The sequence below is a fragment of the Pygocentrus nattereri genome, chromosome 14 (genome assembly GCF_015220715.1).
Source record: "Pygocentrus nattereri isolate fPygNat1 chromosome 14, fPygNat1.pri, whole genome shotgun sequence".
Lineage (NCBI taxonomy): Eukaryota > Metazoa > Chordata > Actinopteri > Characiformes > Serrasalmidae > Pygocentrus > Pygocentrus nattereri.
Window position 1 is genome coordinate 13167386 of NC_051224.1, and position 26933 is coordinate 13194318.

Sequence of the window (26933 nt, forward strand, 5' to 3'; positions counted from 1 at the left end):
TACACACTATATATACACATTTACTAAACCTAGACTATGTAATATTTGGGGATTTGGAGACCTCTTTGGTGGAAAAGTGTAATCAAGAACCTTTTCTAATGTCGGGTGTGCTTCGGACCCCTTGCTGGATGAATCTGATGATTGTGAGTGGATTAAAACAGTATTCGAAGACAGTTCAGTCGAAACCTGATGGACATGTTTTCGATGACTTAAGAAAAATACTTACTCTTGTCATCATATCTTCATCAATATAATGTTGATTTCACATTTGAAATCTAAACATTAAGCAGGACCTTCTTTTTGAGTCTGTGTGTTTGACCTGAATATGTTCAGGCGTATGATGTGGCCCGTAGAAAAAAAAGAAAAAAAAAAAAACTTCTTTCAATTATAATGGGGGAAAGAAAAAAATCATACATAGTGCTGCTTTAAACTATATATTGACTCAATGTCATATTTGGGAGTCACCAAGAAGGATTTTTCCATAGTTGCAGCAAAATTGAGAAACTGGGCTTGGTGAAAACCATTCTGAAAGGCTAGGTGTCCTCAAACTTTTGGTGGGCTTAGTGCCTGTAGGGAATGATCAGACTCCATTGAGTCCAGCCACAAATTTGATATTCTACTCAATATCTGTACTGTGCCTCAGAATGTTGGGCCACAGGCAAAGATGTGAAGAGGTGTGTCCTAAAAAAAAAAAAGACTTATTAAATGTCTGTTGAATCTCAAGTATGAGCTCCACAAAAAGAACAGAGCTATCTCTCTCCCTCTCTCATTGCTGCAACACTGACCACCAGCCTCAGCTTTCCTCTCGTGCTGTCCCTCTCTTCATCCATCTTCACCTGTCCGTCCTGAGGTGGAATTAAAGTGACCTCTCACTTAGCGAGCTTAGTAGAGGAGCCACCATCTTTTATTTCATCTGCTTCACTTCATTGGCCTGCAATTCACACACGCACAGTTTAGGGTTTAGAGGTGGAAGCTCCAAATTCTCACAGCAGATTGTGCCCCTTCATAAATATGTGTACATGTTCGTATCTGTGAAGCAGTTGTTTGGAAAATCTCGTTCTCATAGTCTGATGCCACAGCACAGAGACATCAAGGTCATATCTGTTTATACCAAGCTTGCATGCTGTTGTACTTGGAACAGTGAAACAGTCAGACAACAGCTGTGTCTCCTTTATTACTGCGTCTGTGTTAAGCTGTGTATACTGATCTGCTTGCAAGGGATGATGGCCATTTTGTTGCTTGACTATGTCCAGTCACAGTGTCACCAGCAGGGAGAGGTTGTCTTGGTGCTGTTTGAGGTGTTAAGTGTTTTGACAAACAGCACAACCAGAGATGCAGTCCTAGGATTAGAATCTGCAGTAGGCCTGGTTGATGTCTAAAACTAATTGGCACAACATTTTGTAGTTAGAAATTATGATTATGGATAATAACGCCAAAAAATAAATAAATAAGACGTGGTCTGCGGCAGCTTTGACCTACTTTCTGTATAGACTTGACATATGAAATAATATGATACTGAGTAATCCAACATCTCTGAGAACTAATCAGTTTGTCGGTTATAATAAATGTTACTGTATACATCTGCATTCATGAGCTGCTTCTGCTGCAGATCTACATTAACGTGTGTTAATAGCGCTAGAGAAACTTCAGACTGAGTGATTTCCAAAGCCACGTCCACATGCTTTCCATATTTAAAACAAGGGGTTTTCAAAATTTTGCATAATTCAACCACTGGGACATTTAATCTGTACAGAAAATACAGTACACTGGCCATAGAAGAGGATCAGAGGCAGTTTCTCTTCAGGTTAGAGGTAATATAGCTGCTCTTTGCTAACTTTCAGTTATATTATCATTATTTTTTTTTTTTTTTTTACTGTGGCAAGTCAGTGAGAGGTGAGCTGAAGTTCTAAAGCACATGAGCATTTATTTAATTCCTTTAACATGAAGTAAAATAAGGGGATCTGTGTGGTAAAGATAGCATTATAGTGTGTAGCAGAGGGAAATAATACTAGCAGTTTCTTTAAAAAAAACGGTCTCTGTCACTCTCTCTCTTTTTGTGTGTGAAATTGATTACTGGGGCGCTAGACCACACGCTTCTTAAACGTCAACCCCAGTTTCCCAATGTATTTAGTTTTCTCCATTTCTCCCTCAGTTCTTATACCAAAATGGCGATTATTGCCTTTTACACATCGTCATCGGGTTACTTGTCCATCATCGATATCTGATTACCTTGCCCTATCGCCCAGGCCTAATCTGCAACCCCAGTGGTTGGCTCATCTCTCTTACCTTTAAGCTACTGGTCAACCCTTTTTAGTCCCAGACATTTCATACACAGACATGCTTATTTACATTACACCTTTGAAATACTTTTGGTATGTAAATATAGTGGCCATGAAAATGTCATGTCTTTGCCATCTATACTGATGTTATGCATCATCGCTATCAAATCACAAACATTAATCTCCATTTTCATTTACATCATTCAAACAGACCATCTGCACTTTACATTGTGAATCTTTCTCCTGTAGCTGGCAGCCCTTTCAACATGATGCTACAGACTGAATCATAAAAGATAAGCCTTGAAAAACATGTTTAATTTTACTTACAGTATTTGTTTATCTGCAGGCTCTTCTTACTATGATAACGTGCGGCCGCTGGCGTATCCAGACTCAGATGCTGTCCTCATCTGTTTTGACATCAGCAGGCCTGAAACTCTGGACAGCGTCCCAAAGAAGGTCTGATTTCATCAAACTTCCTCTTCTCCTTTCTTACTTTGTTCCCAAATAAAATGAGATCGATACATATATATTATTTAAATGTATAAAATCTGTTTTATTTTGTGTGTGTGTGTGTGTGTGTGTCTATATATAAATACACACACACACACACACACACACACACACATATATATACATACATACATACATACATACATACATACATACATACATCACACACACACACACACACAGTCAAATGTACTGTGTACATTGCCAAATGTATTCGCTCATCTACCTTCACACATATGAACTTGAGTGACATCCCATTCTTAATCCATAGGGTTTAATATGATGTCGGGCCACCTTTTACAGCTATAACAGCTTCAACTCTTCTGGGAAGGCTTTCCACAAGGTTTAGAAGTGTACTTACGGGAATTTTTGACCGTTCTTCCAGAAGCACATTTGTGAGGTCAGACACTGATGTTGGATGAGAAGGCCTGGCTCATAGTCTCCACTCTCATTCATCCCAGGTTGATGACAGGACTCTGTGCAGGCCAGTCAAGTTCTTCCACACCAAACTCGCTCATCCATGTCTTTATGGACCTTGCTTTGTGCCCTGGTGCACAGTCATGTTGGAACAGGAAGGGGCCGTCCCCAAACTGTTCCCACAAAGTTTGGAGCATGAAATTGTCCAAAATCTCTTGGTCTGCTGAAGCATTAAGAGTTCCTTTCACTGGAACTAAGGGGTCGAGCCCAACTCCTGAAAGACAACCCCACATCATAATCCCCCCTCCACCATACTTTACACTTGGTACAATGCAGTCAGACAAGTACCGTTCTCCTGGCAACCACCAAACCCAGACTTGCCCATCGGATTTCCAGATGGAGAGCGTGGTTCGACACTCCAGAGAACATGTCACCACTGCTCTAGAGACCAGTGCCGGTGCTTTACACCACTGCATTTGATGGTTTGCATTGCGTTTGGTGATGTAAGGCTTGGATGCAGCTGCTCGGCCTTGGAAACCCATTCCATGAAGCTCTTTACGCTGTTCTCAAGTCAATCTGAAGGTCACAAGAAGTTTGGAGGTCTGTAGTGATTGACTCTGCAAAAAGTTGGTGACCTCTGCACACTATGTGCCTCAGAATCCGCTGACATTTTACGTGGCCTACGACTTCATGGCTGAGTTGCTGTCGTTCCCAATCGCTTCCACTTTGTTAGAATACCACTGACTATGACCAGTTGACTGTGGAATATTTAGTAGTGAGGAAATTTCACTTTATTTGAATAAATGAAGTTACAGTTCACAATGATGATAAAAGCATGTCATTTTTTATTAATTATTTTTCACTCATCATTTAAACAATCTATGGAAACTGCAGATTCTACACTTTCAGTCTCTACCACATTTGTAAGTAAAAGAGTAACCATATTATGATTTGAATTTGATCACAAGTTATTTCCATTAGAACTGATTTCAAATCAATACCTAATATATAGATTTACTCCAGATTTGAATTACTGTATCAGATTTCCAGAGGTCAGAAGTCACTTCGTCAGTATTTGATGGCATTGCCTTTTAACTGCTTAACTTGAGTCAAATGCTTTGGTTAGTCCACTACAAGCTTCCAATGATACTTTGATGTAATTTTTGCCCGTTACTCCTGACAGAACTGCTGTAATTCAGTCAGGTTTGTGGGCCTCCTTACTCAGACATACTTTTTCAGTTCAGCCCATAAATTCTCTGTGGACTTTATGATGACTGCGCTAATATTTTCACTTTGTTGTCTTCAAGCCATTTTGACACAACTTTGGAGGAATGCTTAGCATTGCTTTTCTGCTGGAAGGCCCAGTTGTCACCAATCTTTGACCTTCTAGATAAACCTCCTTCCTTATGATGACATCTGTTTTCTGAAGTGCACCAGTCCCTTTTCCAGCAAAACACCTTCATGGTTAACAGTTAGGACAATGTTCTTTGGAATAAAAGCCTCACTCTTATTCCACCATACATAGCCCTAATCACTATGGTCAAACAGTTTACTGTTTGTTTCATATGACCAAGGAACACTCCTCCAGAAGGCCAGGCCTTTGTCCTGGTGTTTACATGCAAATTTCAGTCTGACTTTTTCAGTTTGGTCTTGGAGCAGGGGCTTCTTCTTTCTGAGACAGCCGTTCAGGTCATGGCAATGTAGGACTTAATGGCAGATGTAGATACTTTAGTACTTGATGCCTCCAACTCCTTCACTGGTTCCTTGTTTTTTTGTCCTGTGGTTTAGTTGAACCTTTCAGACCAAAGCCTTGAGGAGTAATTTGTGCCTTCTTCTTGAATGATACCAGTGTGGTGACAAGATTTTTATATTTACATATAGTTGTTTTTATAAATGCTTGTTATACTGTCAGTTGTTTGGAAATTGCCCCCAAAGAGGAACCGGACTTCTGGAGGTCCACAATGAGTTGATTAATTTTTTCCATGGTATCAAAGGCAAAAAGGCACTGGTTCTAATAGTAGGCCCATAAATACAGCCACAGTGCACTCCTAATCATGACAATTGGCCACTCAGAAGCTTCTAAAAGTCATTACATCGACTTCAGGAATCTTCCCAACTGTTAAAAGATACAGTCAACTTAGTATTTGTAAATTTCTGACCCAATGGAAATCTGATATAGTGAATTGAAGCCAATACCCTAATTGACTTTCCAAAAGAAATTTACAGCAAAACGAAATGTGTGGAGTTCAAAATCTGTGAAATATTTGCATAATGTATTTAGCGTAGATGTATGTAAACTTTTGTCAATAATAACTCCAGATTTCTAAGGGTTATATAATGCACATAAGCTGGAACAAAATATTAGCCTGTTCTCGTGCATCACCATAGCTACCGATTTAATTTAAATGTGAAAATTATGGGATCCACTTGCTATATTCTTGTTAAAGGCAAACAAATAGTTGAATAAATAAAAAGTCACCCTTTATTTTTTTATTTTTCAGTAGATACATAGGACATAAAAGGTTATTGAAATTAACTCAGTGTGCATGCTGCTGTAGATGTAGCTGGCCTGATAATTACACTTTTTTTTTTTTTTTTTGAAAGGATAAAGCTGATTAAGGGCATTATCGCTGAGAGCAAGCATGCCATCTCATTGATGGAAACTATGAACTGTTTTTGTTTGTGATGGTTTTTTTGTGTATGTGTAGTGGATTAACTGAAAGTGCTGTTTTATGCTGGAAAAAGGTTAATAATTATGTGCTGTACACAGGGTGTGAGACTGGTCCTGCAGGGTTTAAGGATGTGTGTGGTTTGGGGTGTGTGGTCTCCCATATCAGCCTTAAATGCAGCAGGGGACATTCCCACGCTATAAGAGCTTAATAGTTGTTTTGAGGTGCTTTGAGCTCAAGACTGTTTGGTTGTGTAATGTGTTTCGTCTAAGAGTTGCTTCATCCAGTGTGCTCAGCCACAGAGTCTCAGCCACATGTCCTTACATCACCCCAGCTTTGAGAACTCCTCAGTACAGTCTACAGCCGCTCAACCTCAAAATACCTCTCCTCACATTTCACTTTGTAGGAGCCCATTTTGCAGCTGCTGATTAAAAACCCATTAAAACATCTAAGCATTTTTTTCAAAATACAGTACCCACAGGGTACTACAAAATAATGATGATGATGATGATATCATAGTCCCAACATATGTAGTTTCAGTCAAAACGTATAGAAGACAGACATGTCTAGCTTTAATGTATGTTAATGTCATGTGATTTAGTCCAAGTAATTCTTGACCATTTCTGTTGGTCCATTCGTGACTAAATAAGGGCTGCTAAGCAACTAGCCATTTCAAATGGTGCAAAAAAATACAATTATGGGATAGCAGTAATATATTTATCTTTCAAGCTTTTAAGCAAAAGCTTTTAACTTAAAATAATTCATGTTCAAAACTAAACTTAGCATGATGAGGAAAAATGATTGATTTGGTTTTGATTGGTTTAAAGCGTTGAAAATGTCATGGTTAACTTGGATGAACATCTACGAGTACCCATTTGATTTTTTGATTAAATAATTACATCAAAGTATATATAATTTTCATATATTTATTCACAGTCCTGTTCGTGTGTGTGTGTGTGTATATATTATATATATTGTACAAATGACTGGCCTTGTGTGTTCAGATTTAATATTGTAAATTTTTTTTGGAATATCAGAAAGTCATGAAACGATTCTGTAACTATCGATACACAGAAAATGAGATTCAAATGCAAATACAAGGCATTCTGAATGTTCATTCTGTTATATTCTTCATTCTTCTTCATTTTCAATGTTATACACAGTACTAACATCATATAAGTATCGTTTTACACATGCATCTCTATCAAAATGTTTTTATATTATTGATTTTGAGCTTTTCATTCATTGGGTATATACAAGCTTTTGACTGGTACTACAAACCCGGCTGCCACCTCAGACTCAAAGTTGGCTAAACTGACCCCTCCCATGTAGGCGGGGTTAAGAATGTGACAGGCCTGGAATGTTGAGGGATTCTGTGTTCTGACCGGAGCATGAGGGATGGTGTTAGGGTTCAAAGGTCATTTAGGATGTGTTGATGGATGGATGAACACATTCAGCTGCAGGGCAACAGTGGCATAACTGGCATAGCTGAGCCGGGGGGGCTATAGAAGCAGAGACAGTGGCCTTTAGATGCCTTTGGTTGGCGCTGCGCTAGGTGAAAAACCACTGAACAGGAGCAGGATAAAAGCTACTTTTGAGTAAAATGTCTGCATGCAGATTTATTTGTCTCGGTTGGTTTCACGTCACTGGAAAAATATATGCATGCTGTGTAGCTATCACCATCTGTTCTGACCTTTAAAAATCAATTCAGTTGTAAAGTGCATTTTCCATTCACCATCTGAATTGTGTTTACCACATACCACCTTTGGCCAAATATATGATCAAAACCACCAAGACTACTGGAGTCATTTATGACTTGAGAGTAGAGTTTAAGTCTAAAGTTCCAGGAAGTCAGCTAGAGGGGTATAAAGCCCTGTAGCATCGAGCTGTGGGGCAACTGTGTTCTCTAGAGTGATGGAGCTCCATCCAATACGTGTGGGATGAGCTGGAGTGTTAAGTTTGTGATCCAGAATTCATCATCCAATATCAGTACCTGACTTCATCAATGCTCTTGTGGCTGACTGCAATCAAATCCTTGCAGCGATGTTACAACATCTAGTGCAAAGCCTTCCTTGAACTAGTAAAAGCTGTTACTGCAAGGGGGTACAAAGTCCCTATTAATAAGAATGTAATATTGCTCTGTATATTTCTAATCCTCTTTCTGTCTGTATCAGTGGCAGGCTGAGGCTCAGGAGTACTGTCCTAATGCTAAGCTGGTGCTGGTGGGCTGTAAGCTCGATATGAGGACGGACGTCAGCACCTTACGAGAACTGTCCAAACAGCGCCTCATACCCGTTACACACGAGCAGGTGAGAACACACATGCACACACAATCTCAAGAGGGAAATGAGAAGACAGCAGTACATGCTCAGAGAGGAGGGAGTGCAATAAGCAAGAAAAGGAAAGAAGGACTGGTGCAGAAAGTCTCACCTGCAATATTACTGTTTACACAGCTACAGCCGAAGGGCTCACCAGAGAGAACACACACACACACACACACACACACACACACACAGTGTCTGCTGAGTTGAATCGCAGTGTGAGAGGAGTCACAGTGTGTGAGGAGTTGACAGACTCTTCTGCAGTGTGAGAGTCTATTTGGAGGTTAAGAGTGTTTAATATTCATGCCTGGGATTTAGCAAAACCAAAGGAATAATAAAGCTACAGAAGACTTTGATGAACAAACGCAGCCTGATATCACAGGCTTTAGGCTTGTGTGTGTGTGTGCGCACGTGTGTGTGTGTGTGTGTGTGAAAGAGTGGTGAAAAAAAAAAAGACTTTAAAGAGCCTGTATACTACATTTTTCGTGTAATCCAAGTTTTCACCTTAGGCCCAGGTCCACTTACAACATTACGTACCAAAATCAGTCAACATTTAAGGGTTTCATTCCAAAACACCTTATAGACAACTTTATGCTATTTTCTTTTTTGTCATATATTTTCAGGTACATTCTGAAGTACACCTGGTGTGTGTTGGGGGTGTGAGTGTTGCTCTAATATGTTCTGAACTCAGTTCACCATTCTATACTTGCATGTATGATTTAGAATAAAAAAGGGGTATAGTTGTGTATTATCTAATTTTGCTCAAATTGTGTCATGTTAAAAGCACTACTAACAACTTCAGTGTGTCTAGGTGGACCTTCTGCTGGCAGAATTGGTGGATATATGTAAATCAGTTGAATCTTATGACATCACATTAATGCTGAATTCAAAACAGCTTCATTTTCATATATGGCCTTTATGGACTGGTATGATTTGAAACATTAAAAATGTTGACAAACTATATCAAACTCTTTTAAAAAAAAAAGGAAAATGTGTTTTTTCTATGATATGGGCTCTTTAAAGTGGAACAAACTTCAAGAAATCCACACACTTTAATCAGCTTTCTCAAAATCCCCGACATAAGAACAGACACTCTCTCTCTCTCTCTCTCTCTCTCTCTCTCTCTCCCTCTCTCCCTCACACACACACACACACACACACACAGTGCTGGATTTGTTTTCTTGTTCACTCAACCGAGTATATAAGTCATGACACCTCACATACTGCTTATGACAACTGCATTCAGATGCATGATCTGGCTCTCTCCCCTCTCCCTTACTCTCACTCACACATGAATTTTGAAAGAACAAAGATATGTATATAGAGCCCTGTGTAAGCTTCCTGCTACAAGGCTTATCAGCAGCCAGAGAGAGCGAGAGCGAGAGAGAGAGCGAGAGATGGAAAAAGTGCAGAGAAAGAATGTCAGTACAAGAGAGGGAGATGCTGTTTGGAGGACAGTGAACTGCTAAATGGAATGCATTACTTGTCCTTTTGCGGTCACCTAGTCAAAGAGGGAAAAATAGTCATTTCTATTTATATACGAAGAAATTTCAGCTCTAATGAAATACTAAGAGAAAAAGAAGGATATGAAAAAAGGGGTAAGGAGAGGGGTTTGAAGTGTGTGATTATTATATATAGAGTTATAAATATTTCAAGTCAAACAGTACAAGGTCAAAAGCTAGATCAAGAAAACAGTAAACCTAGGGGCAATCCAAAAAACAGAGTCTGTAAACCAGAAATACAAACAATTCATAAAGGGCTGGGCTAAGGCAGGGTCAAAAATAAACAAAACAAAGGGCATACACAGACAGACAAGTTAACAGACTGGAAGGTTCGGTAATGCTCTGTGAGACAAAGACACTAATTCACAATGAACTGACAAACTGAGGGGGGTTAAATAGTGTGTTAAACAGGTGACCTGAATCAATAATCTGGTGGAGCGGACCGGTGAGGTGTCACGCGAGGGAGATCTCTGGTCATGTGATCTGGTGGGCCGTTCTGGGAAATGAAGTCCGGGGGCCTACATATTTATATACATTTAAAAATATAAACATTTGATTTACATATTTTAAACTAACATTTTAGAAATACCAAGAAGTTATTCTTAAGCTCCTAAGCAAAATATCCTCACGTTTGCATATTTTTTTTCCTCTGGGGTGTTTTTGCAAAGATAGTCTGTGGTTGGTCATTTGCATGTTCCTTTCCTGCCTATTCTTGTCCACCAGTGTGACTATTAAATTATAAATAATATTCTGGAATCATCTATACATTTTTTTCCAAGATATCGGTCTTGAGATTTGGCCGTTACATTTGAAACATATACACGACAAATCCTTCATTAGGAGCACACATACACCTGCTCATTCATCTCATTGGCCAAACACATGACAGCAGTGCTGTGCATGAAATCAGGCAGAAAAGGACCAGCAGCTTCAGGTAAAGGTTACACCAATCATCTGAATACAGAAAAAATCTCAGTGATTTTGATTGTAGCATGATTGTTGATCCCAGGCAGACTGGTTTGAGTATTTCTATAAGAGTCTCTATAAGAGTTTACAAAGAATGGTGCAATAAAGAAAAAACATCGTCAGCTTTAATTCTGTGAATAGAAACACCTTGTTGAGAGAGGTCAAAAAACGATGGCCAGGCTTGTTTGAGCTGATAGAAAGGCTACAATAACTCAGATAACCACTTTGTACAACTGTAGTGAGCAGCAAAGCACATCAGCATGCACAACATGTTGAATCTTGAGGTGGATGGGCTACAACAGCAGAGGACTACATTGGGTTCCATTTGTCAGCCAACAGCCGAAAGCTGAGGCTGCTGTGGGCACAGGCTAACCAAAACTAGACTATTGAAGCCTAGAAAAATATAGCCTAGTGTGATGAATCTCAATATCTGCTAAAGCAAACAGATGGTAGGGTCAGAATTTGCCACCAACAGCATTCATCCATAGACCCAACCAGCAAGCTGGTGGAGGTATTTGAGTATAATTGCTGACTATGTGCATCACTTCATGGCCACAATTTACCCAACTTTTGATGACTACTTCCAGCATGAGAATGCACTGTCACAAAGCAAAAGTTCACAAACTGATTAATGACCATGACAATAAGTTCAGTGTTCTTCAGTGGCCTTCCCAGGTCCCAGATGAATCTTAATAGCACACCTTTGGGATGCGGTAGAACAAGAAATTCACTAAAATAAAATAAAATCAGAAATATCGGCAGGAATTGCATAATGCAATCATGTCCTTATGGACCTGAATATCCAAGGTATGTTTCCAGCATCTTGTGGAATCCATGTCATAAAGAACTGAGGCTGTGTTGAGTGCAAAGGCAAGCCCCACCAGGTATTAGGCTAGTATAGTGTTCCTAGTAAAGAGCTCTGTGAGTGCAAGTATTGAGAATATTTTATTAAGAGCCCACACACAGCATCGCATTTTGAGTCTGAACCTGACCCAACTGAATGCAAATAAACCTGAACCACATCATCATGAGTCCAAAACTGACCTCAATATAACAAAACACTGACAAAAATTTTGTTAAAAAATAACTTGAACTGGCCCATCAGCCAAAGTGCAGAATAACACCAACAGTGCTGATTAATGCAGTGTCAATAATAGATAATCATTAGAGCACAAAAATAAGATACAAACATTGTAAAACAGAATGCTATAATAAAATAATCACCTATCCAAATTTTCCCCCCCAAATAATCCTTTTGAACAGCATCTCATACGGTCTTAGTCTGGATAAACCTTCTGAAATGCAATGTTTTCATGAAACAGCAAGATAGTTTAATACTAAAACTATTTCTGCAGATAAAGCAAGTTACAGAATTACAAACAAATCAAATGTTCTTTTGGCTGCACTAAAAAGTACTTTCCTGAATCATTTACCATTTATTTCCTGCACCTTTGTGCTGAGTGGGTGACTTCAGCTTATACGGTTAAAAACAATTTAAATTTGTGAAAGTAGTCAATAAAATAAACAGTAAAACTAAACCAGAGGCAAATCTGATAAAAGTGGAAGGCGGACTGTGAAGCCCAACATTTTGAACTCAACCCAAGCCCGACACCGAGACCGAAAAAGACATGAGCAGTCAGGTCCCATTGAGTTTAGACAAATGTTTTGAGCTAGATACTATACATCTTACTCAGTTAATATAGCATCATCTGCAGTGCCATTTGTCAGTCTGACAACTTTAAAATTCCCAGTTATTATTTTTATACAGCTTCCTAGTTTATGAATTATGAATTATATGAAAACTGTGAATTGTAGTTCTACAAATTATATGAAAGCTGTGATATTGCAAGGGCCCTGCATATTAGAATTTTTCTTTTCCGCATCCAAATTGGTTTTATATCGTTGAAAAAACGACTTTCTCTCTTTCTCTCTCAGGGCAGTCTGCAGGCACGGGAGCTGGGTGCAGTAGCATATGTGGAGTGTTCATCACGCATGTGCGTGAACAGTGTGCGGGACGTCTTTCACATCACCACACTCGCCTCCGTCAGACGGCCTGCCCCTGGACTCAAACGCAGCTCCTCCCGCCGAGCCCTCAAACGCATATCCCACCAGCCCCTGCTGCCAATCAACTCTCGAGCCACGCCCCTTGAACCCTCTCCCACTCTCAGGAAAGACAGAGCCAAGAGCTGCATTGTCATGTAGAAAATAATCCAACAAACACATTCAGCTGTGTTCCGATCTGATCTGCGTAAAGTGGGTTTCTCACAGCTGCTGTGTATTTATGAGACTTTCACGGTCGTATATCATGTCAGATTACGGCCCATTAAAACTGTACAGATGCGTGAACATGTTCCACAGAGGACTATTTATTGACCCTTACATTGTTGTTGTTGCTGTTAGAATTTTGATGCCGCTAAGTAAACAAACAGAGAATGAACATGGAAAACAACATGCATGGGATTTTATCTGTGAGAGCAGATTATCTTGTAATTTTAATTGTTAGCACTTTACCGTAGGGCAGTGTTCATCAGGCTACATGACACCAGGCATAAAGTAAGTAACAGTAAGAAAGTAATATTTATTTTTATTATTAATTTAAAACACCTTACAGTGCACTGATGCTTTACAGAATTAAGATATTAAAATTTACACATGAAGAAGCAAACAAGTCAAAAAGAAAAGCAAGATTAAGACCAAAGAACATGTAAAAAAGAACATCAAGACAAAAAAAATACCAAAGAAAAGAAGAACAAAACAAAAACACTACCCAACATTCACATTTAATACACTCAGCTACGTCAAAGGCCAAACAACATTCAATCATATGCAAAAATTTGGGTGCCGGGTCAAATACCATGCTTTGTTGATGTTAACACATCCTCTATAGTGAACAAACTTCAGCACATTTGGAGTTGGCCTATTAAGTGCCTTACATAAACATTTATAAAGGCTTATTCCTATTGGTGTTGTCTGTCACAAAGGCTGCTTCTGTCAACATTGATGTCAACATTTATGTCATGTAATTAATTTTCCAAAAAATTGGCCCGTCATGCCAATTTTTTGGGGGAAATGTCGTAGCTTTTGGTTATGCTGGGTTAGCTTTAGCTCACTAAATCTCTGACTCTGAAACTGTTTTGTGTGGGCGGGGCAAGAGATGACAACCTTCTGATTGGTAAGGGGAAAGCTTATGGAAGCATTACCCAAGATTAGGACTGTCCAGTTTACATTGCGAGGGAAGAAGTATGTTAATTTATTGGTCACTGGAACATTATTCAAATGATATTAGTACATTTTTATTTGTCTGCAAGAACAAGATTAAACTAATTACAAAGAATATACAGATCTACACAGATCTTTAAACCTTATAAATGGTAAAATGAAAATTACCTAACGGCCAAAGATATGCTTAATTTTGTTCAACCAGCCTGATTTGGCAAGCTGTGTCATAGTATCAGCAATAAGTCACTGTGACACTGAAGTACAAAGTCTATGCCATTTCAACCCAGAACATGTCAAGACACGATCTAGTGCCAGAGAAAAATCAATGTCAACTTGCCATCAAGGGTGGCAGATGTGAGCTTTATGACAAATGATGCCTAGTGGAATACATGTTTATAAATGTTCATGTAGGTTTATGTCATGAAGGGTTTATGTGAGCATAGCCTTATGAACACTGCCCTACAGTAAAGTGTTACCTTTTAATTCATATTTCTTTGTACTTTGCAGACTCTTCTGCTAGAGTGTCCACCTCAGATGTTCCACTGCCACCGCAGAGAGTTAAATTCAGATAGGCTTGCGTCTCCAGAGCCCTCAGTAACTTTTTTATTCACTTCAGTGACTCTAATGGGAATTGGCAGTCATGGGTGATAGTGCTCCACTTACATGGAATTATGCACTCTGGAAACGACACTGGGTCGGAATGCCAAAAAGGTCATATTTTTTCACTGCTTCACATCATATCGCATAGGAACCAGTGTAGAACTGGCTGACACAGTCAGATAGAGGCAGAATCACATGTCTGTACTGATAACAGCTGATGCCTGGAGAAGCGCATAAGCCTAAACATGGTGTGAGTTGGGATTTAGTAAGGTATTGACTCGTTTCACACTCTAGGCAGGTGAAAAAAGCACATCAAGCTATACAGTTGGCTGTTATTATTCAGCATTCACACTGTTCAGCAATCTCTCCTGGAGGAAAAGAGGGATCACATCAGGGTTGGCATTATCCATGTATTCCTGTTCAAAATAAAATTTCAATCAAGAGAATCTCAGCACTGTAGATTTTACTGTAGCAGTGATATTTTCTCTTCATGCATGTGTGATATTTGTGTATGTAAATTCTGTGAGAGGCAATCAGAGGCATGGAAACTACTGAGCCTATGTTTATCAGGAACGGGCAGCTGTTTCCCTGGCAACCTCCTCCCGCCTTTGTGATGTCACAACGGAACTGAGAAAAGAATACTGTTGCCTTGGTTTCCGGCTCTTCCGCGGGATGTCTTGTCTTATCTAATGAACACCAGTAAATTAATACGTGCACACACATGCTCACACACACACACACACACACGTGGCATGGGGTTGGGTGAAGGCAGGAGGTAGATGAGGTTGGCAAGAGCAGTCGTGAGCCAACAGAGCACCACGGCTCAGACTGAGAGTAAGAGGATTAGTATGTGTGTGCGAGAGAGAGTACTCCATCATTCTCTCTCTCTCTCTCTCTCTCTCTCTCCTTACATCCCCCACCCCTCCAGTGTTCTTGGCTGAGGGTGTGGAGTGCAGCTCAAGGAGCCCTTGAACCACACATACACAATCTCTACCAACTTACACACTGTTTAAATTCCAATAACTCTTCAACTTTTAACATTTCTGGATAAGTAATTGGTTAAGATGTTTAAAAAGTCATTCCGTGTGGTTTGATGTGAAATGCACCATTCTACAGAAAAACTTAGAATTGTTCACAGCAGTGGTGATTGAAACGAGACTACATATTACATAAACTTCCTATATTTTGTCTCAAGTTAAGATCTGACCAGGTCAAATTAAGATTTCTCACATTTCATAGAAGCAAATCTTAATTTAGGGATTATGTCTTATAGCATCATATCACCAGAAATCCTAAACTTCTCAATATCAATAATCAATTATGTCTGACTCAACTGATGATACACACACAAACATTAACGTAAAGAAAAGTAACATTCAAAACATAACATTCAAAAGACAGCATAACTAAAACTAAACTAAACTAAAATGCGATGAACTACAACCCCAATTCCAATGAAGTTGGGACGTTGTGTAATACGATGATTTGCAAATCATTTTCAATCTATATTCAATTTAATACACTACAAAGTCAAGATATTTAATGTTCAAATGGATAAACTTTGTTTTTTGCAAATATTCACTCATTTTGAATTTGATGCCTGCGACACGCTCCAAAGAAGTTGGGACAGGGGCATGTTTACCACTGTGTTACATCACCTTTCCTTTTAACAACACTCAATAAGCGTTTGGGAACTGAGGACACTAATTGTTGAAGCTTTGTAGGTGGAATTCTTTCCCATTGTTGCTTGATGTACAACTTCAGTTGCTCAACAGTCCGGGGTCTCCGTTGTCTTATTTTGCGCTTCATAATGTGCCACACATTTTCAATGGGAGACAGGTCTGGACTGCAGGCAGGCCAGTTTAGTACCTGCACTCTTTTACTACAAAGCCATGCTGTTGTAACACGTGCAGAATGTGGCTTGGCACTGTCTTGCTGAAATAAGCAGGACGTCCCTGAAAAAGACGTTGCTTGGATGGCAGCAGATGTTGCTCCTAAACCTGTACGTACCTTTCAGCATTAATGGTGCCTTCACAGATGTGCAGGTTACCCATGCCATGGGCACTAACACACCCCCACACCATCAGAGATGCTGGCTTTTGAACTTTGCGCTGATAACAATCCGGACAGTCCTTTTCCTCTTTGGCCCGGAGGACACGACGTCCATGATTTCCAAAAACAATTTGAAATGTGGACTCGTCAGACCACAGGACACTTTTCCACTTTGCGTCAGTCCATCTCAGATGAGCTCGGGCCCAAAGAAGCTGGCGGCGTTTCTGGGTGTTGTTGATATGTGGCTTCACTTTGCATGGCAGAGTTTTAACTTGCACTTGTAGATGGAGCGACAAACTGTGTTCACTGACAGTGGTTTTCTGAAGTGCTCCTGAGCCCATGTGGTAATATCCGTCACAGAATGATGGTTTTTAATGCAGTGCCACCTGAGGGATCGAAGGTCACGGGCATTCAATGTTGGTTTTCTGTCTTGCCGCTTACTTGCAGAGATTTCTCCAGAATCTCTGAATCTTTTGATGATATTATGGACTGTAGATGATGAAATCCCTAAATTCCTTGCAATTGCACGTTGAGAAACTTTGTTCTTAAACGGTTGGACTATTTGCTCATGCAGTTGTTCACATAGTGGTGAACCTCGCCCCATCCTTGCTTGTGAATGACTGAGCCTTTCAGGGATGCTCGCTTTATACCCAATCATGACACTCACCTGTTTCCAATTAACCTGCTCACCTGTGGAATGTTCCAAACAGGTGTTTTTTGAGCATTCCTCAACTTTCCCAGTCTTTTGTTGCCCCTGTCCCAACTTCTCTAGAATGTGTTACAGGCATCAAATTCAAAATGAGTGAATATTTGCGAAAAACAATAAAGTTTATCCATTTGAACATTAAATATCTTGTCTTTGTAGTGTATTCAATTGAATATAGGTTCAAAAGGATTTGCAAGTCATCGTATTCTGTTTTTATTTGTTTTACACAACGTCCCAACTTCATTGGAACTGGGTTGACATTTCCAAAGCTTTATTCAGGTTAATAAAATGCCCCACATTCAACTCCCCCTTAATGTTTTCATCAGCCTTAACACACAAAAGCCCTATGAAAAATAAATCAGTCACAACTGAACCCACAGTTTTGCAATATCGTTTGGCAAAAACGTAATGTTACGTTAGATACAGCAAATCTGTTAAGCTGCCTAAAAATTACAGAAAAAGAAAGTTAAAACAGAAGTTAGGATACTTACTTGAGGTTTATCCTAAAGTTAAGACAGTATGTAGGAAATTTTGTCTAGTTAGGATGTTTCTGTTTAATACTGTTTTCTTATCTGGAGTTAGAATAAGATTATGAACTTAAAAATTGTTGTTCTGTAATAGCTTCTGTTCTAAATTCATCCCTGAAAGTCGAGATGTTTCTGTAATACGGCCCCTGGTCCCTTTTACCACCACTGTAAAGAAATCAGAGCCTGCAAGTGTCTCTAAATTGAATCACTTCGGATCAAACCACTCTGAATGACTGTTTGCATCTCAATGACTGAATTAGAAAGAAAAAAAAAACATTTAAACTGAAACAGACCCACACATTCTACTCACGCCTGTACACACCCTGAAAGAGTGTGAGACTTCCTCCACACAGACTTTGCTTCAACCATCTCACCAGTTTTGAACTAAAAATTATCTCTCAGTGAACATCATACATAGAATTTGTTTTCACTCATGCTACTAACAATGTATAATATATCAAATAAAACCATGTTGTGACTAAGTGGAAACAGTGCAAATGTCAGAGAACACTCTTGTTTCTTACATTTCCAGTCAAGAGTCATTAAGTACAAGTTTTTTTTTTTCAGTGTCAGAAAAAAAGCAGGAAAATTACAGAAAAGCCAATGCAAAGAATAACAAACCAATTCTATACTTTTATCCACATACTGTCACGTCAACTGGTTCATCCTTTCAATCTTAAAACCACCCAGCTATAGCTGAGTCCTCCCTCAAGAGTCACTGGCTTTGTTCCCCTTCAGTGGGGTACAACCCTCACACAAACAACTACCCAAATTTACCTTAGCTGCCTTGCACATTCCTTGCTCACGAAAATCTAAAATATCTATAGGAGATATTTATGAGAGGATTAGATACTATAATCCACTTGCATGAGGTAGAAAATCTCTTTAGTGTGTCTAAATCTGGAGTTCCATAAATGATTAAAGTATACAGAGAAATTGGGACACCTAACAACTACGCAAGACCTGGTAGACACCAAGACTGCCACCATCAGATGAACAGCATATGAAACTTGTTTTTGAAACAGGAGAAAAATCAAGCTCCACTTTTCAGATTTGAAAAAAATCTACAGGTGTTCAGTCTATCTTTGCACTGTGCAATAAGACTGCAAAACTGGGCATCTGAAATGTGAAGTGAAGGTTTTTGAACTTCCCTAAATTTGTAATTCAGATTACTCAGACCATGAAAACTGTAAAATGCAACCAACTACTAAGACTGAAATTTGGAGGTGTTTATAAGAAGCAATACCCCTGCAGATTTCTCAAATTTCTCAAATGAAAGCAAGTCTCCTGGCAAAACAGAGTTCAGAACATTTTTGTTTACCGTACAGCACGATAGCAGCGATTTTTAAAAAGAAAGCATGGGTTCTGACAGATTCAAACAGAGAAACATCATCTGAAGCTACATCATCAGAGTTGTCCTGAAGGACAAACACAAACATGACTCTGCAATCCTACACAACACAGTTGAGCCAACAGGACATTTGCGCTTCTTAAAACAGATGTATTTTTAAAAGCTTTAAAAGAGCCCAAATACATGTCCGTGAAGCACATGTTCTCTGTGTTTAAACGTCTCTCAGGTGCGTGCACACTTTCTTTCTCAAGGTAAATCAGAAACTGATGTTGCCAAGGAAACTTTCAAACGGTAGGTAAGCTGTGTGTGATTGTGTGTGTGTGCACACTGATGCCAGTGATGGAAATTTTCCTGCATCTTTTCATGAGTGTATTTTTAGTATGCAAAGCTGTTTTTCCCCAACATGGTCAAGTTTGAACATCACGTAAATACGCAATAAACATGTTTTTAAGACTAGGCTCTTCATAGTCTGTAAACAAGGGCACTTGTTTCCACATATGCTCTCTCTCTGACAGTAACAGAGCCCCATAGTCCAGGAGAGTGGTCATCAGAAGGCCAGCTTCCAGGAATGGGGTAAACTTTTTTTTTTTTTAAATATAACCTCTGGAAAGTAACTGTAAAAGCCGTAAAAGCCACAAGAATTACAACCAAAAGATGCCATACTTTTCACAGGTTGACTTGAAACTGACAGAAAACCAACCCTCTATATTAACTGTTGTTAGGTGCAGCCAGCCATGGTCAGCTACTTCTACTGGATTTGATAGTGATATGAAAATATCAATAAACGTATGATGTAATATATAAATCACACCATTAATAAAACGATTGTTAATTCAATTTTTAATAAGCACAACTGAATAAAAGTTCATTCATTTTTAATTTATCTAAATATCACATTTATTAAAAAGTTATGGAAGTTTCCACATGTTATCAAAGCTGAATTGAGGACATTCTAATACACTTAATGTGAAAAAGCTTAATGAGGCTTAATATACTAAGGACGTTGTTTTAGTACATTAAGCGACGTTAAACCTTTTCATTATAATGCGATTAAATGGGAAGAAAAAGCTTAACGTAAAAATTATTACTTTCTTTATGGATCACAGGCTCTTCCTTCCAGTTGTAGTCACTACATTAAGCCATGTTAAGCTTTTTTTCACGTTAAGCATTTTAGAATGTCCCTGTAATGGACATGAAACTAGTGTAAAGAGCACAATTAAAGAAAAAGACTTTCAATTAAGCATCTCTTCCACACCTCCTGCTGCACTCCCTGCTCACACCTTGCATATAATATAGCTAAATTCGCACCTCATAACTGTCAGCTGCTTTCTCTTGCATACCTTCTCATTATGAAAAAACAAGTTGATAGTGCTAGTAGCAAAATTACCAAGATAAGACGATAAGTAGGCACTTAACCTCTTGTGGTGTGGCTACTGCACACTTAACACTTTACATTAAAGCTGCTGTTTATTGCTGTGCAATAAAAACACACTATATATTGCCAAAAGTATTCGCTCATCTACCTTCACACGCATATGAACTAGAGTGAAATCCCATTCTTAATCCATAGGGTTTAATATGATGTCAGCCCAACCTTTGCAGCTATAACAGCTTCAACTCTCAAGGGTAGGAGTGTGTTTATGGGAATTTTGACCATTCATCCATAAGCGCATTTGTGAGGTCAGACACTGATGTTGGGCCAGAAGGCCTGGCTCACAGTCTCCTCTCTAATTCATCCCAAAGGTGTTCTATTGGGTTGAGGTCAGGACTCTGTGCAAGTCAAGTTCTTCCACACCAAACTCACTCACCCATGTCTTTATGGACATTGCTTTGTGCACTGGTGCGCAGTCATGTTGGAACAGGAAGGGGTCATCCCCAAACATGTGCATGAAATTGTCTAAAATCTCTTGGTCTGCTGAAGCTTTGAGTTCCTTTCACTGGAAGTAAGGGGCCGAGCCGAACTCCTGAAAAACAACCCCACACCATAATCCCCCCTCCAGCAAACTTTACACTTGGCACAATACTGTCAGACAACCGCCAAACCCAAACTCATCCATTGGATTGCCAGACGGAGAAGCATGATTCATCACTCCAGAGAACACGTCTCCACTGCTCTAGAGTCCAGTGGCGGCACCGCTACATTCGACGCTTTGTATTGCGCTTGGTGATGTAAGGCTTGGATGCAGCTGCTCTGGTTTGGAAACTCATTCCATGAAGCTCTCTATGCTGTTCCTGAGCTAATCTGAAGGTCACATGAAGTTTGGAGGTCTGTAGAAACTACAGAAAGTTGGTGACCTCTGTGCAGTATCCGCTGACCCCCACTCTGTCATTTACCACTTTGTGGCTGAGTTGCTGTTGTTCCAAACCTCTTCCACTTTGTTATAATACCACTGACAGTTGACTGTGGAATATTTAGTAGTGAGGAAATTTCACGACTGGACTTGTTCCACAGGTATCATCATATTTGCTGAAACTGTCACCATGTCCTGATAGTAGTACATGAAGGCAGATAATCTGTGAAGAAAAAAAAAACAAAAAACAGGCTCCTCTGGCCCAGCCTAGTGCTCCTAATGACATTTGCAAGAATCCACTGAGCCTGAACAAAAACAACCAAACAGAGGCAAGAGGAGTATCTGATAAGGTTAGTGTCAATCACTTCATGTGCACACGCTGTGGGCAGCAGCCCCCGGACAAAAAAAACTGCCCATCCTTCCTTTGCTAACAACAGCATAGCTACATGACCAAGATGAATATATACGACAAATACAGAAACGCAAGTAAAAAGAAAAAAAAAAGATTTTCAGAGATGGAGGGAACTAACGTTACAAGACGTGAAAGGCTTTAAATCAGATGCTGATTATTTATTATATACATTTTTGCTTGACATGTAATTACACCTACTTGATTTATGTTTAATTTGATTTTCAAAAAAATTTAATCACAAAGAGCGGATGGTTACAGTAACACTTCGTAGCTCGTATATTACTGATGTTGCATTCAGGCTAACGTTATTTTGTTTCCGATGCTAAGGCTGCTAATCACACACACACACACACACACACACATTCTCTAAACCGCTTCTCTCTCAGGGTCGCGGGGGGGTGCTGGAGTCTATCCCAGCAGTCATCGGGCGGAGGCCGGATACACCCTGGACAGGTCGCCAGTCCATCACAGGGCAATGTATAATTAGCTGCTAATTAGCATTATTTTATCTGAAAGCTGTTGAGAACATCTTTGTGAAGCGGCCAGGCAGTCGTATTGTTTTGGTCCTGATATTAAGGTGTCTGTGCTCTCACAACCAATTGGTCTCATAAATGATTTACTGCTTATTTAGGACTTTTATCTGTTATGAGTCAAACATCTGAGCACTGAAATAAGCGAGTGCTAGTTGCTGTTGTTACTAACCTACCTGTGCGCGGCTGCCTCCTTTGCAAGGAGGGGCTTTGGAGGCAGGGCTGGCACGCAGCAGAGATGGAGGGACATCGAAGTTTTCCTTGTCCAAATTTTCAAGCTAAGACCACTCGTTTTAACACAGTAACATCTTGAAATCTGCAAAAAACATTAAAAATGTTCACAGTTATACTTACAAACTCTTTAGCTTAGCTTTAGCAGATTCCTGCTTTGGGCCTAACCGAGTTTTTTTGGAATGAAGAAACAGACATTTTATCATAATTATTATATCAATACGAGTAATGTAAGTACATTTGTTTGCAACAACATTATTAATTTTTTTTGTTTATAATAATTACTGTAAAAGGTTCAACACCCCCCACCCCCACCCCTCATTCTTTTTTGGAAATGAGGCCTACAGTCAACTCACTCTAAGCTTTTACAGTGGAAAACATAAAACTAAAGCCATATTTGAGCTGGATTCATTTAAGGAGTTACTTATTACAGACAAGATTCGAGATTTTGGTCCAGTATGAATCTGCAGTGTGTGGTTTTCACAAGTCTGGCAGTCATAATTCAGCAGAGAATGGCCTTCTGTAATTGGCTGATCCTGGAGCTCTCTGAGTAATAGTAGTCCTGTTCCAGTCCAACTCACGCTAATGCAATAACAGAACCTGCTAATAGACAAGGCAGCGCTGTGCTGCTGTTGTTATTAGCTGTGCCTTAAAGCCACGGACACAGCCGAGGTAGGCTGCACTTCTTGGCCGCCTTGTCACTGAAGGCTGTCCCATCCTTTGATCCTTTGAATGCGGCAGAGAAATGCGCCCTTCATTTCTGAGAATTCAAAGGCCTCAGCTGGTGTACCCTTCCAGACTTTCAATCACCCACAACCAGAGTTCTGAAAACCATTTAAATGCTGTAAACAGCTGCGAATGGGCGAGATGCTGCAGCCTCAGTGTTTATACACTGATATTTCAATGAACTGATCATATTTATAGGATATAACAGTTGTGTAGTATACACTGATGGACCCAGTGGTGGAGGTATGATTGGGTACAGCAGGTCTAGGCCCTCCTGCCTTCGTAGTGGCTGACAAAAAAAATCACTCAAATGTACTTCCAGTGTTAAAATGTTATTAATAAACACATCAAAGCTACAAATAAAAATTAACTTGCAAAATACGTGACAATCAGAATCAGTTTTAAAATGACCAATCAAAATTCCAGTTTAACCAGTACCAGGTGCCACCATTTGCATGTTTTTTTTTTTTAAATACAAAGGTCACAAGTCAAACTTTCAGTTTAGTTGAAAGATCTGTTTTTTTGTTGTTGTTTTTTGTTTTGGTAAATACAAAAGATATTTTTCATATTGTGATGCAAAAATATAGCTCACATGCACATTTTATGATATATTTACACCCATAATATCTATAGGGCTGTCTAAACTTTTTTCAAAGAGCCCCAGATTTACTTTGTCAAAATACTGAAATGAAATTCATAAATTCATATTCAAAATGCACATAGAATCCGTGCTCTCTGTGTACTACTGTGTTTCCCATCACTGTATAAAAGATGCCCAAGACTTCTTTTATTGTTGGATTGCCCAGTCAGCGCTATTTGCATAATCAAATAATTCAATTGATTCAGGGTAACCAAAAAAAATGCTGGAGCATATCTCAGCAGTTATTGGGTGGAAGGAAGAAAACATCCTGGTCAGGTTACCAAGTCTATTGAACATGGTTGGTGTAGTGTAGTGGGTAACACCTCTGACTTCTACGCTGTAGATTAGGGTTCAATCCCCCACCTGGCTAAGCACCCTAACACTATATCAATAAGAGTCCTTGGGCAAGATTCCTAACACTGCTTTCGCCTACCTGTGTAAAATGATCAAACTGTAAGTTGCTCTGGATAAGAGTGTCAGCCAAATGCTGTAAATGTCTTGAAATTTTGCACAAAAATATAATTTGTGAGACAAACTAAACAAAAACATATAATTATTTGGTTTCATTAGATGTTATTCTTCACATATTAAATAAATAGACACATGTTTAGACCATAAAACTTTAAAAATCTGCTAAACTACTGAATTTGCTCTGATAAGAATTTGGTGCTGAGTCTCAAGTAGTTTGCAGTTGCTTTAGTTTCTCTGCCCTCTCCTGAATGTTTGTTGTATTGTCTGTGCTTTGTTTCACATTCATTGATATTGAATTCATTATGTCTTTTATAATATGAGTCACTAACATTTAGGACTGGGTATCATTTGAAAACGTTCGCATCCAACACCAATACGATAGTTACAATTCAAAATCGATACCATAATGAGACTTTTTTCTATACCCTTTTTTCTAATTGTGAGAAAAACATCCAAAAAAGCAATAAATAATGATTTTCTTTTTCTACTGCATACCAGATAGATATCAGTGTTTTTGATGGCATCTCTCTGAATAAATAAAAACAAAGAAAAAATTATTCCCAAAGCACAAACACATTACTGTACCCAATGTTATAGGGATGCCACAGAGGGATAAAACAAATGATCTCACCTAAACCAGGGAGATAGGACAGTCGAAAGGGGCTGCAATCCAAACAAAAAAACCTGGCTACTGCTCTGCGGCGTTCTTCGCTCCTCTCCTCTGACATCCGGAGCTTTCTGGCTAGTGAAAGGGGGTGTTTCTCTGTGGTCAGCCGCGATAGCGCGAGTAGAACTGACCCCTAGTACTGTCAAAGCCCTCACCTCCAACATGAAAACAACTTAAAAGTTAATAGGGCTCAGTTATGAAACCTAGGAATTACATCAGTGTTACAGATAAGTTCATACATCAGCTGAACTGTAGCCAGCTGGCTAGCTAATATGTTGTAGTTTTATGCTAATATTAGCTGAATCCTAACCGGCTTTCAGCGCCGACAAATGGCACAGTAGCGAGTGCTGGTTTTCTCTGGCAAAGCAAGAAAGGCGCACAGTAAACCGTTAACTTACATGATATTTTGTGACTGGAAACACTGGAGTGTGTGTGGTTGTAATATATTTCGCCCGGATTCTCGCGTCTCCGGGGGCGTCGCAGTGCTGTGCTTCACACAGTCAAACATTCAGCACTTTACTTGATGGAGGTTAATTCCAATGACTTGTTTTCCCATTAGTAATAAGATTACTTCACTAAGCCCGTGTGATTTGCATTTTTTGCAAAGTACTGAAAATAGGCACCAATGTTTTTGAGGCTGTCCAGTACTCTGTGGTACCGAGAAGTTTTGGTTGGTGCCATTTTGGTATTGAATCTCGGTGCCCAGCTCTACTCACATTTACTGTGTCTCTTGATGAAGTATTCGAGTTTCCCTCTCACCAAAATCGCCGGTTCTCAGTGTGAAGTTATAAGTGCTGAGTAAATTGAGCTGCAGGTCTAGACAGAGAAGAAAAACTCTTAAACTGTAGGTAACCAGAGCCAGTTTATGAGGAGCCTGGCCATTTCCAACCCCCCCCCATTATAATCAAAAAAGAGGACTACCAAACAGCAGAGGGCGCCCGCGAGGGAGTCCTCAATGAATGGGAGTGAATGACGTTCAACGGCTAAAAACGATCAACTTTCCCAGAACATTTCTCCAATTTTAGAAATTAGGAGGATGTGTTCCACTAAAAAGCCAAGAAAACGCACCCAAATATTTCCTTTTTACTACAGCAAACGGGTTTTGGGCAGCGGGCATTAGTGCTAGTGAGTGCTGATTGACTGGAGCGGAGAAACTCATTGGCTGTTCGCGCTCACTGACGTCATGGACATACACGAGGCGACGTTTTAAACTCCTATAATTCGAGTTTAAAAGCTCTTAAAAATAGAACAGCAGGGTTAGCATGTTTTATGATATTCGGTGTTCAGGAAATGATTGATTCTTTTACATTAAAAATATTTAAGCATTTATAAATATGATTTTGCGGAAAGGCTCCATATCAACCCGTTCATTTTGGACTCGCTCGGGAGCGCCCTCTAGCGTCTGAAAAACCCAGAAGACGTTGCAGAGTGGTAATTCTCCTCTATACAAACTTCATTATCACAGTGAAGTGCACTACACTGTAATTTTACAGTAGTGCTGCCACCGTCAGGTGCCACTTATAACGCACTATAACACAGAGTTTCTACACACTGTGTCTAATCATTGTCCTTTTAGACCAGCGGTGTCAAACTGGATCCAGAAAGGGCCGGTGTGGGTGCAGGTTTTTGTTCCAACCGAGCAGAAGCTGTACCTGATAGTCTTTTTAAAGCCAGGATCAACTAATTAACCAGGTGGAATCAGGTGTGGCTTCTGCTGGGTTGGAATGAAAACCTGCACCCACACCGGCCCTTTCTGGATCCAGTTTGACACCCCTGTTTTAGACACTCCTAGCTTGTTGGTCCACCTTGTAGATGTAAAGTCACAGACAGTAGCTCATCTGCTGCT

General features: G+C 39.6%; 1 protein-coding gene and 2 long non-coding RNA genes across 5 annotated transcripts in view; 1 reads left to right on the forward strand and 2 right to left on the reverse strand.

Moving 5' to 3' along the window:
- Nucleotides 1-14934, forward strand: part of rnd2 (Rho family GTPase 2) — a 29907-nt gene extending 14973 nt beyond the window's left edge. Inside the window, exons 3-6 of one of the 3 annotated variants that reach the window (XM_017686127.2) lie at nucleotides 2626-2735; nucleotides 8050-8184; nucleotides 12600-12832; nucleotides 14391-14934. In XM_017686127.2, the coding sequence (XP_017541616.1) occupies nucleotides 2626-2735; nucleotides 8050-8184; nucleotides 12600-12832; nucleotides 14391-14403 (491 nt within the window). In that variant the 3' untranslated portion in view covers nucleotides 14404-14934. Of the gene's footprint in view, nucleotides 1-2625; nucleotides 2736-8049; nucleotides 8185-12599 lie in introns of all 3 variants that reach the window. The other 2 variants (XM_017686117.2, XM_037544976.1) reach the window with 2 other exon arrangements.
- Nucleotides 324-2696, reverse strand: LOC108413550. Its single transcript, XR_001856772.2, has 3 exons — nucleotides 2607-2696; nucleotides 786-931; nucleotides 324-681 (listed from the first exon to the last, which is right to left on the reverse strand). It is a non-coding gene; the product is annotated as an uncharacterized LOC108413550 (long non-coding RNA).
- LOC108413557 lies at nucleotides 2706-25949 on the reverse strand. The gene is made up of 3 exons (XR_001856773.1): nucleotides 25804-25949; nucleotides 22529-22668; nucleotides 2706-2771 (listed from the first exon to the last, which is right to left on the reverse strand). It is a non-coding gene; the product is annotated as an uncharacterized LOC108413557 (long non-coding RNA).
- Between the last annotated feature and the right edge of the window lie 984 nt (nucleotides 25950-26933).